The sequence below is a fragment of the Brachycentrus maculatus genome, unplaced genomic scaffold (genome assembly GCF_059751285.1).
Source record: "Brachycentrus maculatus isolate JH-2025_06_01 unplaced genomic scaffold, ASM5975128v1 h1tg000053l, whole genome shotgun sequence".
Taxonomy (NCBI): Eukaryota; Metazoa; Arthropoda; class Insecta; order Trichoptera; family Brachycentridae; genus Brachycentrus; species Brachycentrus maculatus.
In genome coordinates this window covers 123,435-136,784 of record NW_028280807.1, presented here as the reverse complement: position 1 = coordinate 136,784, position 13,350 = coordinate 123,435, and the positions used below count along the sequence as shown (strand labels likewise).

General features: G+C 37.8%; 1 protein-coding gene across 1 annotated transcript in view; it reads left to right on the top strand.

Moving 5' to 3' along the window:
- The window catches only part of LOC148311989 (sushi, von Willebrand factor type A, EGF and pentraxin domain-containing protein 1-like), a 62,266-nt gene that overhangs the window by 34,296 nt on the left and 14,620 nt on the right, over positions 1–13,350 (top strand). Inside the window, exons 17-21 of the mRNA XM_088277970.1 lie at positions 3,035–3,148; positions 3,866–4,007; positions 4,450–4,529; positions 5,326–5,511; positions 7,063–7,189. Of these exons, the coding sequence (XP_088134096.1) occupies positions 3,035–3,148; positions 3,866–4,007; positions 4,450–4,529; positions 5,326–5,511; positions 7,063–7,189 (649 nt within the window). The remainder of the gene's footprint in view (positions 1–3,034; positions 3,149–3,865; positions 4,008–4,449; positions 4,530–5,325; positions 5,512–7,062; positions 7,190–13,350) is intronic.

The window sequence follows — 13,350 nt, the reverse complement described above, 5'->3', positions numbered from 1 at the left end:
TTGCACATTCTTCTGAGGGATCGCATTTCGACTGCATTCAGTCTACTTTCATCCTTCTTTTGCCAACTCCATGTTTCACTTCCATACATCAGAGTTGGAACCAGGACTCCGTTGTGCACTGCCAGCTTCCGCTGATAGGTTTTTATTTGCTATAACTGATTTCAGTGCACCATTCACTTTGTTCCCAGCATTCACTCTACTTTCTATGTCTTTATCAAATGTTAATAATATTAGTATATAACCACTCACCGATATTTTTATGTCGGTTTCGAGACGTACCCGTCTCTTCGTCAGGACAATCACTACCACAGCATGCAAACAATACCACCCTTCACCACCATAGCACCATTTACACACTCAAAACTACACAAAATGTCTAACACATGCGATTTTTGGTCGACCCGAAGACCAGCATGCACTAAAGGTTGCATCACAGACATGCGTTACGAGCCGAGGTCAAACATGCGCTAGGTTCTGTTTGAATGACAAACGTACTACCGAGCTACACCTCTTTAAATGGCAGGCGCTTGATATAATTGTGTGCAAGTGATTGATATAATCAAAGTAGTGATGATAAAATTAGAATGTTTGCGCATAGATAGTGAATTTTTTTTTAGTTTTGTCGAGCCAGTTCAAAACAATAAAACTAACTAACTAACTAACTAACCATCACGCCGCTTCCCCGAAGGGGTAGGCAGAGAGAATAGAGCGCCACACCACTCTGTCCTTGCAAACATTCTTCGCCTCTTCCACGTTCATGCCTCTCCTCATACATACCCGCCGATTGTTACGACTCCTAACCTGACCACTTTCAAGTATTTGGCATACCTGATCGTGCCATGTTTTTCTGTCTTCCTCTGCTTCTTTTCCCAATAAAATTCGCCTCATAGATTTGTTTCACCGTTCTTTCCCACTCATTCGTTCTACATGTCCAAACCATCCCGAAGACCAACATGCACTAAAGGTTTTAGCACAGACATACGTTACGAGCCGAGGTTAAACATGCGCTAGCTCCTGTTTGAATGACAAACGTACAACCGAGCTACGCCTCTTTAAATGGCAGGCGCTAAGTGATTGTTATACTCAAAGTAGTGATGATGAAATTAGAATGTTTGCGCTATAGATAGTGAAATTTTGTGAAGACGCGCCAGTTTAAAACAATATTGATCATACAATTTTTTTCTCCTCAAAAACCATTTATTTTATATACATGAGTGCATTTACATACTACTAAATGCTGTTTTATTCGAGTAATTTTGTATCGCAGGTGTACTGGCAAAAAACGTTAACTCGAAAATATTCAACTTTGACTTAGTGATGCATATTATAAAGTTTTCAACGTTCGATAAACTGGCAAAATACACAAAGTAGTTTGAAATGTCATGTACATATATATGGTTTTAAAAGTAAATTCAACTTAAGGTTTAAAAGTTAGTATTTTATTTATAATTAATTAATCAATTGATTAATATCACGCTGGACTGGTACAAGAAGCGCAGGCTGATCTTCTTGCCTTCATGCAATTAATGATCAAGATAACGCTGCGTCACTACAATGCAGTGCCCTATGCACCATTGGGTGCGGATAAGGGTTAGAAGAAGAATTTTATTCAGGCTAAAAGCTTTAAATAACAAGGATTATTCAAACAGGGATTTTTTTAGAGTTAATGTTTTTTATCAGTATACCCACGATACATTCTCCGCCTATACCAGAAAGAAATACTAAAATCAGTCAATTATTGAGGAAATATTATTAATTTTGTGCACTTAAGGAGCATTTAAGCATTTTGTGCACTTAACCCGATGGTTGCCAGAGACGAGATATCTCGGCAAATGGCGGAGTGCCCGTATGGCCAGAGACGAGATATCTCGTCAGTACTTTTGATGACGTATTACTCCGCAGTTTTAACTCATATTGACAATCTGTCAAAAACGGAACATACATTGCCATCAGTTGAAGTTGTCACAAAATATTTTATAAAGTTTTTAAATACTTTTAAGTGATTTATCGGTATCACTTTCAGCTGATAGTTGACAGATGTCATTAGGGCTACCACTCAAACCACTTGAAATATTGATTATTTTAATCGATTGTTTTGAACGCCAGGGGTTTTTATTTTGCTCAATTTTTTTGTGTTTTTCTTATTATTTTAAAATATTCCATTGATAAATAATAGTTGTGTGTTAATATTAAATTTAATAAAAACTTGCGTGTGCGACTTAGTGTGACAACCCTGAAAATTTGAAACTGGTTTAACTTCAAGAATAAAACTCTAACAATCGATGCGGGATATAATATTTGGTAAGTAAATTATAATTCAATAAAAACAACAAAAAAAATCTTTAGACAACTTTTTTTTTTCAAAAAAATACTTGGCCTGTTGAGCACTGCGGCGTAATTTATTTGCGGCTATGAAAAGGTTAAGGAGTATTGCACTTTAAGGAGCATTTAAGCATTTTGTGCACTTAAGGAGTATTGCACTTTAAGGAGCATTTAAGCATTTTGTGCACTTAAGGAGTATTGCACTTTAAGGAGCATTTAAGCATTTTGTGCACTTAAGGAGTATTGCACTTTAAGGAGCATTTAAGCATTTTTTGCACTTAAGGAGTATTGCACTTTAAGGAGCATTTAAGCATTTTGTGCACTTAAGGAGTATTGCACTTTAAGGAGCATTTAAGCATTTTGTGCACTTAAGGAGTATTGCACTTTAAGGAGCATTTAAGCATTTTGTGCACTTAAGGAGTATTGCACTTTAAGGAGCATTTAAGCATTTTTTGCACTTAAGGAGTATTGCACTTTAAGGAGCATTTAAGCATTTTGTGCACTTAAGGAGTATTGCACTTTAAAGAGCATTTAAGCATTTTGTGCACTTAAGGAGTATTGCACTTTAAGGAGCATTTAAGCATTTTGTGCACCTAAGGAGCATTGCACTTTAAGGAGTATTTTCGCAAAAAATATTCAGCAATTTTAGCATACATGTAAGAGAAAATCTCAGCACTCAGACGGTCGACTAACACATGTGATGTATTTTCAGGAACCATTGTACGCGTGGCATGCGGGAAGGGGTACGACTTGAATCTGGGCTACAATGCCACGGCCAAGTGCGTCAGGGGAAGATGGAAACCCATGAAACCACAATGTGAAATATGTATGTACATTTGATTATTCCCTCACACCAAAGGTTGACAATACTCATAGATCACCTTGCCTGCAGCCACTCAGTGATTCATTTTTGCCTGCTTTTATATTTTTTTTTACAAAAATGTTAGTAATGTTATTATATAACCACTCACTGAGATTTTTGTCTACCGGTTTCGAGACGTATCCGTCTCTTCCTCAGGACAATCACTACACCACCATGCAAACAGCACTACCATAGCACTATTCACACACTTATTTCATTCCAATCCTTATCCGCACCCCAATGGTGCATAAGGCACTGCATTATATAAATGCAGTGTTATCTTGATCGTTAACACATGAAGGAAAGGTGATCAGCCCTTCGCTTCAGGTACCGTCCAGGCTAATATTGAATAAACATTAGTGAAAAAATCACTTGTATTTATTCTACCCCCCCTGGGAATCGAACCCGGAACCTGTAGAACGGTAGCCGAGCGTTCTGACCATTACACTACGGAGGCAGACACTTATAACTACATAAAATGTTAATCACGTGTGATTTGGTAGACCGAGGACCAACATGCACTAAAAGCCAAGGTCTAATATGCACTAACCAGCTCCTGCTTCATCTTTGATGAGATGTCAAAAAATAAAATGATAGATGTTTCATCTCAAGCTGAGACGCCTTTAATAAAAATGTCCTTGGAGAAGGTATTCCAATAATGTGTTTTATTTTATTCCTCAGTGCCGTGTCATATTCCTGTAACGGAGAACGGGATCTTCAGCCTGTCTGCCCCGGAGGGAAGTCCGGACGACAGCGAAGTCCCGCTCAACGAAACCAGCGACGTGATGAATGGACAAGTGGTGCAGTTTTCCTGTGAAGCGGGGTAAAATGTTACATATGTTAAAATTAATTGTTAACTTTGTGCTATGGTAATATAACACTCTCCTTATCATCCATCATTCACTTTGTGTAATACCACTTTAAAACACTATTTCATGACATGATTACCAGTTTCGGAATAACCATTCCATCATCAGGTCAAATGTAGACTGTGGTTATTCCGAATCTTCTTATCATTCATCATTCACTTTGTGTAATACCACTTAAAAACACTACTTCATGATTACCGGTTTTGGAATAACCACAGTCTACATTTGACCTGATGATGGAATGGTTATTCCGAAACCGGTAATCATGAAGTAGTGTTTTTAAGTGGTATTACACAAAGTGAATGATGAATGGAAGGAGAGTGTTTTAAAAAATGTAACATTTACAACATTTTTACTCATAGTAATAGTAACCATTTGAAAAATTAAATCTTTCAGATACAATGTCCAGGGAGCTAGTAACCTGCGATGTTGGCATGGAGACTGGGCCGTCACTAGCATGCCGGAATGCATTCCAGGTAAACATATCGCTCACTCCTTTCAAAAACGTCATAAATCAAAAATTGTCAATTTTCAGTTGTGCATGTTTTCGGAATGCCCAGAAAATGTACTATATCCCAGCAAAAGAGGCATATTTTTAACTTAATATTTACCCGCTACAGGGCAGAAAGTGTTGTTTTTGCATTTTGAAGAAATTGTATCTTTTTCCATGGTATGGTATTTTTAAATATTTTTCAAATGGAGAAAAAACCTTCAGGTTTTAAACCTCTATGTATCGTTTTTAAAGGGACCTATTAAAATAAACTACGAATTCGGGAAAACAATGAATGCGGGATTAAGAGGTCAATACGCAAATAGATACGACTGAGTAAAGATACCGTCCTCCCAATCTGCATTTGTAGGCTAAAATTCTTAAAAGAATAGATGTTTCAGATGCAAATGTATTTATTTAAAAAAAAATACGAACCTGAATAGAATTTAAAAAAATACTTTGTTTTTTAACTGTTTTATTTTCGTAAAAGTCAATAGTATATTTTCGGCTTCTGGTATCGGTTACACAAGCTTTCGATAGTTTCTATCCCATACGTTGCCGTTGAATGTAAGAAAATTGGAAATAATGTAAAAAAACAGACAAAATGTATCAAATATGCAGCTTAATTCAATAAATGCAGTAAATGGTGATAGGGAAACGATCGATGCGGTTTAGTTTAGTATGAAATTAAGTCGGGGTAGAAGAAATAAACGACACATCCGGGAAAACGATTATTCGAGGAACGATAGATAGAGGTTTCACTGTATTATTTAATATTTCAGCCCCGTGTTCCCTTCCTGTTGTCCCCCATGGAGTGTATGCGGCGGGTTACCGGCCGGGCCTCACCACGGCGCACGGGTCTTCCGTAGGGCTCCACTGCGAGCGGGGCCACTCGCCCCCGGCCGTGCTGCAGTGCTCCCTCGGCGACATACGCATGCGGCCCCCCGAGCCCTGCCAGTCCATCGAAGGTAACTCGAAAAGATCTAGGTGCCAATGAAGAAAAATACGCATTTCACCCAAAAAATTTACTGGACTGGTCAACAAAATGTCAGCCGTGGATCTGATGTGATGTAAGCCAGGGTGACACACAGTCTATGCCACCTTGGATTTATTTTTCTTTATTTTAAATTATTTTGCAATATACAACATAATATAAAATACAAATACAAAAAATACATAAAATTTTAATACAAAAAAGATACCACAAAAATATGATTTAAAAAAACTCCAAATTTTTTTTTTTATTGTGCATTGAGTTGACGTATTCGCTACGCAATGCACAATAAAAACAACATTAAAGAGGTTTTTAAATTATATTTTCATATGGTGTACGGAGTGTGTGGAGATTTTTGGCAAGGGAAGGGTAATTAAATATCAGTATTTCAATGTTTTAGAATTAGTACATAAACCCTGAGGATGACAAGGTTCTTGTCGAAACCGATTGGATAAAGTGTACCAATAAAAAGTGGTCAAAACAAAGTTGTTTTATTTTATTAAGTTTTTAAAATGTGCCACAAAGTATCTCCGAAAAACATTCAAGAAATCTTACTTTATCCTTCTTCTTCTTCTTCTTTTTGTAGATCCTAGGGATCTGTTTGTGCCTCCGCATGTCGCTCTTGGGATGTCGACTCCCAGCTGTCTTTCCATCTTTTCGGAGGTCTGCCTGGGGGTCTGCGTCCTTCAGGGTTGCCTTGGAGGACGATACGTGGAAGTCTGTCTTCTGACATTCTGTTTATATGTTCCTTCCAGCCTTATGGCCTTCGTTGTCGTCCCCACCTCACGATATCCTCCGTCTTACACATTACTTTATCCCTTGGGCTTAAATCAAGCATGGAACAGCACCTTGCCTGTCCTGGTTCCCGTCCAATCCGCCTTCTGCCCATACCACGACGACCCTCTATTTCGCCTTTTAACTGGATCCACGCGGCTCACATAACCGTATGTGTTTTCACAAAACATGCCCCACACGCGGCTGACATAAGCATATGTGTTTTTACTTTGCTCCAAGTTTCGAACCTCAGTTCAACTTGGAGAGTTTTTCATGGTGTGGAACTTTGGATAAAATAATACGTCAATCCTTGGCCTTATGACATCTGTTGAAATATCTGACTAATAATTTGTAACATCACATGGATAAATAAAAGAACAGATCCCTGATTTTTCTTGAGGTCGGTAATTAGTCCGCCCCATTATCATGCCCTATATCTGTCTCACTCTCGCCAGTGGGTAAGAGTGACACACAATGCATGCTTTGATTTATTTATGTTACGATCTTATTTGTTTATATTACGATATATTTCAAGAATAATATGACACAAGTGTATTATAGAGTACCAAAAAGGCACAATGAATCCCATTGAACATTTTTATAAAGGAAAATAAATCGTTTCTTAACTAAATACATGATAAAAGTAATCATTGAAAAAACGACAAAATACCGCCGCGCACGGGCGTCTCTCAGGAACAAAGTTAACGCGGTTGAAATGTTAATAATAAATGGTTTTATCTCCATTTTGCAGGTAACATTTCAAACATTCGCGAGGGCCAGAACTTCAGAGGCGGCTCGGACATCGTGAGGGAGGACTTTGATGAGCTGGAGTATCCCACATCTTCGTCAACGGGGACAGACTGCGGCCCCCCCGCTAGGTAAAGTCACTCAATGCCGCCTTGCCCTTTCTACCCATTCTCAGACTTTGCCAGACCGATACCGGCTGTACTATCGACTCGATACGAGTAGCAAAGTATTTCAAGTAATGCATCAAGTACCTGGGTGTCGGAATAGACTGTCGAAATGCGTTGTCTCGGACGAATGTGCAGCAAAACGGTGTATTTGAATGGTGAAATGAAGCATAAATAATGTTGTGAATGATGTATGATCAATAAATATGATTCCCAGGGGGGTCAAATTAAATATGGGTGATTTTCATTCTCATATTTATTTAATATCACCCTGGACTGGTACAAGAAGCGCTGGGCTGATCACTGTGCCTTCATTAAATTAACGATCAAGATAACACTGCGTGGCTTTGATGCAGTTCCCTATGCAACATTGGGTGCGGATAAGGGTTAAAAGAAGAAGGTATGATAGATGTTCGAATGGTAATATAAGAATACAAGGCTAAAATAAACATTATCGATGAAATTAAGAAAGGTGTGTTGAGATGGTTTGGGTATGTGGAACGAATGAGTGAAGAAAGAATAATAATAATAATAATAAATTATGAAGCAAATGTAGTTAGAAATAAGAGCAGAGGAAGACCGAGGAACACTTGGCATGATGAAGTAGTTCATATACTTGGACGTGGTCAGGTCAGGAGTCGGAATAATCGGCGGGTATGTATGAAGGAGATGCATGAATGAAGAAGAGGAGAAGATTGTTTGCAAATACAGAATGGTGTGGCATTCTGTTCTCTCTGCCTACTCTAGAATGAAGCGACGTTAGAATCGTACGACATATGTATGAGTTCCAAAAAATTTTTTATTGGGGTTGTCAATCATGGATAGAATGGTGGATGTTACACGTGTGTAAAGTGAATGAATGTGGGAGAGGCGGAGAATGTTTGCAAAGACAGATTTGTGTGGCTTCCAGTTCTCTCTGCCTACCCCTTAGGTACACCATCTTGAGTTATTTTGTATCTGGTGCATTGTGCTTTCGTTAGTGTCTGTTATTTGTGGCTTTGTTTTATTTTTAAACATATATTTAAACGCGATGTTGCTTTAGATATTGTCAGTATCTTAGTGGAATATATAAACACATATTTCTTCTCCGGATTTTCCTATCTTACGGCGTAATGTGTTCTTCGAGTGACATTTCAATTAAGTCTGTCTGCCTCTAATAACAGACTTATAAAACACAACCTATTAAGGTATGTTTTATATGTCTGTCTATTATTAGGTTATATTTTATACGTCTATCTGTTATTTATTAGGTTATGTTTTATACGTCTGTCTGTTATTAGGTTACATTTTATACGTCTATCTGTTTTAAGTTATGTCTGTTATTAGGTTATGTTTTATACGTCTGTCTGTTATTAGATTATGTTTTATATGTCCGTCCGTTATTAGGTTACGTTTTTAGGTTATGTTTTGAACGTATGTCTGTTATTAGGCTACGTTTCATATGCAGATTGTTTCCTAGTTGAAATCTCACCCAAAAAACGTGTTTCAATTGAGTTAATTTGTCTATAATAACAGGCGTGTAAAACACAACCTAATAAGATTATGTTTTATACGTCTGTCTGTAAGGTATTATATGTCTGTCTCTTATTAGACTACGTTTTATACATCTGTCTGCTGTTAAGCTACGTATTACATGTCTGTCTATTATTAGATTATGTTTTGAACGTCTGTCTGTTATTAGGCTACGTTTGATATGCAGATAGTCTCCTTGTTGAAATCTCACTCGAAGAACGTGTTTCCTCAATTTGTTTACAACATTTCGAAGCTATTACCGATCGCTTCTCTCGCAATCTATAAGAAGATAATTGGCTAGCATCGTTCAATAGTGCTTTGGATATTTGAATGTTTAGACTATTACGTTACCATGTTGTTGTCCGGACAAACGTCAAATCAAAGAATGCTCCGGTCATCGTAATGAAACCTACCATAGACGTTTTATAGAGATACGTCCATCTGATGTAGTTCCTATGAATTATGTTATAATTGTGGATGAAGCCTTAAGTAATTTATAGTTTTGTTGATGCTACATCCATCTGATTTAGTTCCAATGAACTATGGATGTAGATGAGATCTCAAGTAATTTGTGGCTTTGTTTGTTCTCAAGTAATCCGATGTAGTTCCTATGAACTATGAATGTGGGTAAGACCTCAAGTAGCTTTGTTGGTGCTACATCCATCCGATGTAGTTCCTATGAACTGTTATTTTGGATGAAGCTTCAAGTATTTATGGTTTTGTTGCTACTCTGTCCATCCGATGTAGTTCCTATGAACTTTGGGCGTGAATAAGACCTCAAATAGCTTTGTTGATGCTACATCTATCCGATGTAGCTTCTATTAAGTATGAGTGTAGATGAGGGTTCAAGTATTACAATTTATGGCTTTGTTGATGCTACATCCATCCGAAGAACTATGGATGTGGATGAGGCCTCAAGTAATTTGTGGTTTTGTTGATGCTGCATCCATCCAATGTGGTTTCTACAAACTATTTGAGTGGATGAGGCATCAAGTAATTTCTGTTTATGGCTTTGTTGATGCTACATCCATCCGATGCAGTTCCTATGAACTATAGGTTGCTTTGGGAGCGAGTCCGGAAGCTTCTTTGATTTGTCGCCCGGAGAGGAGAGTCTAGTGTGAAGATAGTTGCAAAACGTTGGTTGTTTGATTGCATCCCGGGGCGCGTCAGCCTGAAGGGCAGCCAGCCATTCCGCAACGCGATGCCTTGGTAAGGTCCCTCCACGCTTCAATAATACTTCTTCCTTTCTTTCCGCTCTCTCTCGGCACCTCTTGTTTGGCAATCTCCACCTCTCAAGCACCTCTGCCCAGGGTCTATATTTCTTTCCTCACCTTTCTTATCTTTACATACCATATACCTCTCCTTGCACCAAGTATCTTTTTTTTAAATTTACAAACCATTTTTAGTGATGAGATTTTTTCTTATATGTACGCTGAAATTGCTGATGAATTTTCGTCAAAAATTGTCTTTTATTTATTTATTTATTCATTGGAAAACCAACAGAATATATATATATATATATATATATATATACCAAAAATATAAAAATAAAAATAAAAAAACCCTTATCCGCACCCCAATGGTGCATAGGGCACTGTGTCATATTAACGCAGTGTTATCTTGATCGTTTACACATGAAGGAAAGGTGATGAGCTCTCCGCTTCAGGTACCAACCAGTCCATGGTAATATTGAATAAATATTACAGTGAAAAAATCACTTATATTTATTTTACCCCCCTTGGGAATCGAACCCGGGACCTTCAGAACGGTAGCCGAGCGTGCTGACTACGGAGGCGGACATACCAAAAATATAATAATAAAAAAATTGTAATTCCAATTACAGGTTTTTACTTAAAAGTAATATATTGGTATTATTGGTAGTACAGTGCGATGTGGGGGAGTCTGGATGGTTCCATTCTCCTACAATTATTTATTTTATTTCAACGTATCGTAAAATGTCATAGCAAAACGCCCTTGAGGTAGTATTTTAAGAAAATGGCTCTTCACAAATAATTCAATTTTGGGTACAAATTTTGTAGTTCAACGCATATATTTATTTTTAGACTATGCCAACTCAAAAATTTAATGTAATTATATTATTATAAACTTGAAGTCCCATTAATGCTATCTCTAAAGGAATGATTAAAGAAAACACTTCGTTTTTTACCACTTGAGTTTTATTATAGACTACATGTTTCAGAAGTTAAACTTCCATCATTCAGGTCTGTATGATAACAGACATTATTATACAGACCTGAATGATGGAAGTTTAACTTCTGAAACATGTAGTCTATAATAAAACTCAAGTGGTAAAAAACGAAGTGTTTTCTTTAATCATTGTAACATGTCTTACCACAAAGTTAATGCCGAAACAATAAATAAAATCTCTAAAGGACATTCTATTGTTGGCATAAAGGTTTACCTTTGGGGAAAATCACTGTTAGCATCACAAGTCAGTTCTCAGGTCTCTCAGGTCAATATTTAACTTATCATTAATATTTCGGCACATTCTTTTCACTCCTTTTTCATTTTTTCCCTTTCTCCGCTATTGGTTTCTTACTCTATCTCTTTCAAACTCCTCCTGCACTGTACAATATTTTGGCGCATTCTTTCTTCAAGGATTGTATCATAATTTCAGTTTGGTGTTTAATTCCAGAATCTTCCATACATTTGCCATGCCATCGAATGCTCAAACATCACTTCATTCTTATCATAAAATCATTCTCGATACTTGTAGAGCCGACGGTGAGTTGGTAGGGTCCATACGTTTTTAGTAATTATTACGTAAATAGCTTAGAATATCTGCTATTGGCATTGTGACGGACACACTGCATGGACTCGTATAAAGGTGTCATCACTCCAGCAATGCTTGGGTCTTGAAATAGTATCACTCCAGCAATATTTGGGTGTTGAAATATTACCACTGCAGCAATATTTTAGTCTTGAAATATTATCACCGCAGCAATATTTGGGTCTAGTGCGTCTGCTACTCAGGTTCTTTTTGCGACCGCACTAGTAAATCTTTAAAACAGGTCCTTTTTGGGACTTCACTGTCTGGTGTGTCTGTAACCCAAGTTCTTTTTAAAACCACACAAGGTTTTTTTTACAAAAATGTTAATAATATTTGTAAATAACCACTCACTGAGATTTTTATTATTTTCTTACAAACACACTTGTGTGTTTGTAAGACAGGTCCTTTTTGGAACCGTGATAGTGCATCCACAATAAAGATCCATTTTGAGACCACGCTTGTGTGTTTTGGAACTGCGCTAGTGCGTCCATATTAAAGATCCTATTCGGGACCACGCTAGTGTCTCTGAAAAACAGGTTTTTTTTTGGAATCCGTAACAAAGATCTTTTTTAGGACCGCGACGTGTGTCCCTAGCATAGATCTTTTTTGGGAATGCTCTTGTGCGTCCGTTACAAAGGTCCATTGTAGTACCCTGCCAGTGTGTCTGCTAGTGCATCTGTAATTAAGAACCTTTTTGGGACCACTCCAGTATCTGTTATACAGTTTATTATTTGGAACTGCGCTAGTGTGTCCATTATAGTTATCCTTTTAGGGACTGTGCTAATGCGTCCACAACACAAGTCTTTTTTGGGACCACACTAGTGAGTCCGTTACAATAATCTTTTTTGGGACCGTGCTAGTGCTTTCGTTACAAATATATTTACACTATTACTAGGCACTTTGAATTATTTGAGCACAATTTCGACACCTTTTGGTATAATTCATTGAGTATTGTTCAAGTTGATATGTAAGAAAACGCATGGTCTGATGTGTAGTCTGTTGGTGCGCTTCAATCATTATGTATGTATTTTTTTTCTTTTGTGGTAAGGCCTCTTAAATGGCTATATCCGTAGCATTCAAGTTTTGACATGGCCATTTTTTCGTTGTTGATATTTTTACTAGGTAGCCCTGGGATGCTCAAACCAAAATGGAGGTAGATGCTTTGTCTCTATTGAGGTACACACACACACACACACACACACACACACACACACATACTCGTACATATATTCTTCTTCTTCTTCATCTTTCCATGTTCGCTCCCTAGGTGGAGCATATGGCCGTCTCCAAGTCACTCTGTCACGCGCCGTCTCCTTGGCTTCCTCCCAGGTCAGTCCGGCGTCTCGAAGTTCCGCCGAGTATAGTCGGTGAATGGTCGTCAGCGGCCTTCCGGGGCGCCGGAATCCTCGGGGTTGGAAGAAGAGACGTACATATATAAACAAATATGCATATACGCATATGCAGTGCTATTTCGCTAATCCGAACGCTCCATAATCTGAAACGCGCTGTAATCCGAACGATTTCACGAGTCTGATGACGGGTCTAGCGAGCAGCTGATGCCATTTTCACAAATTTTACCTTCTGAAGCCGTGAAAGCTTTCAGCATAGCCATCAACTGGGCTGAACAGGTCGTCCAGAACACTAAGGATTTGATGGTTTTGAGATTAATACGTGATTTAGCCTTTGAACATCAATTGGATTCAATAGTTTTAAATAAAATATCTCATTTTTCAAGCTTAAATAATAATAAAATCTTCTTCTTCTTCTTCTTCTTCTTCTTCTTCTTCTTCTTTGTGTAGGCCTTGAGGCCTGTTTTTAAGAGGGT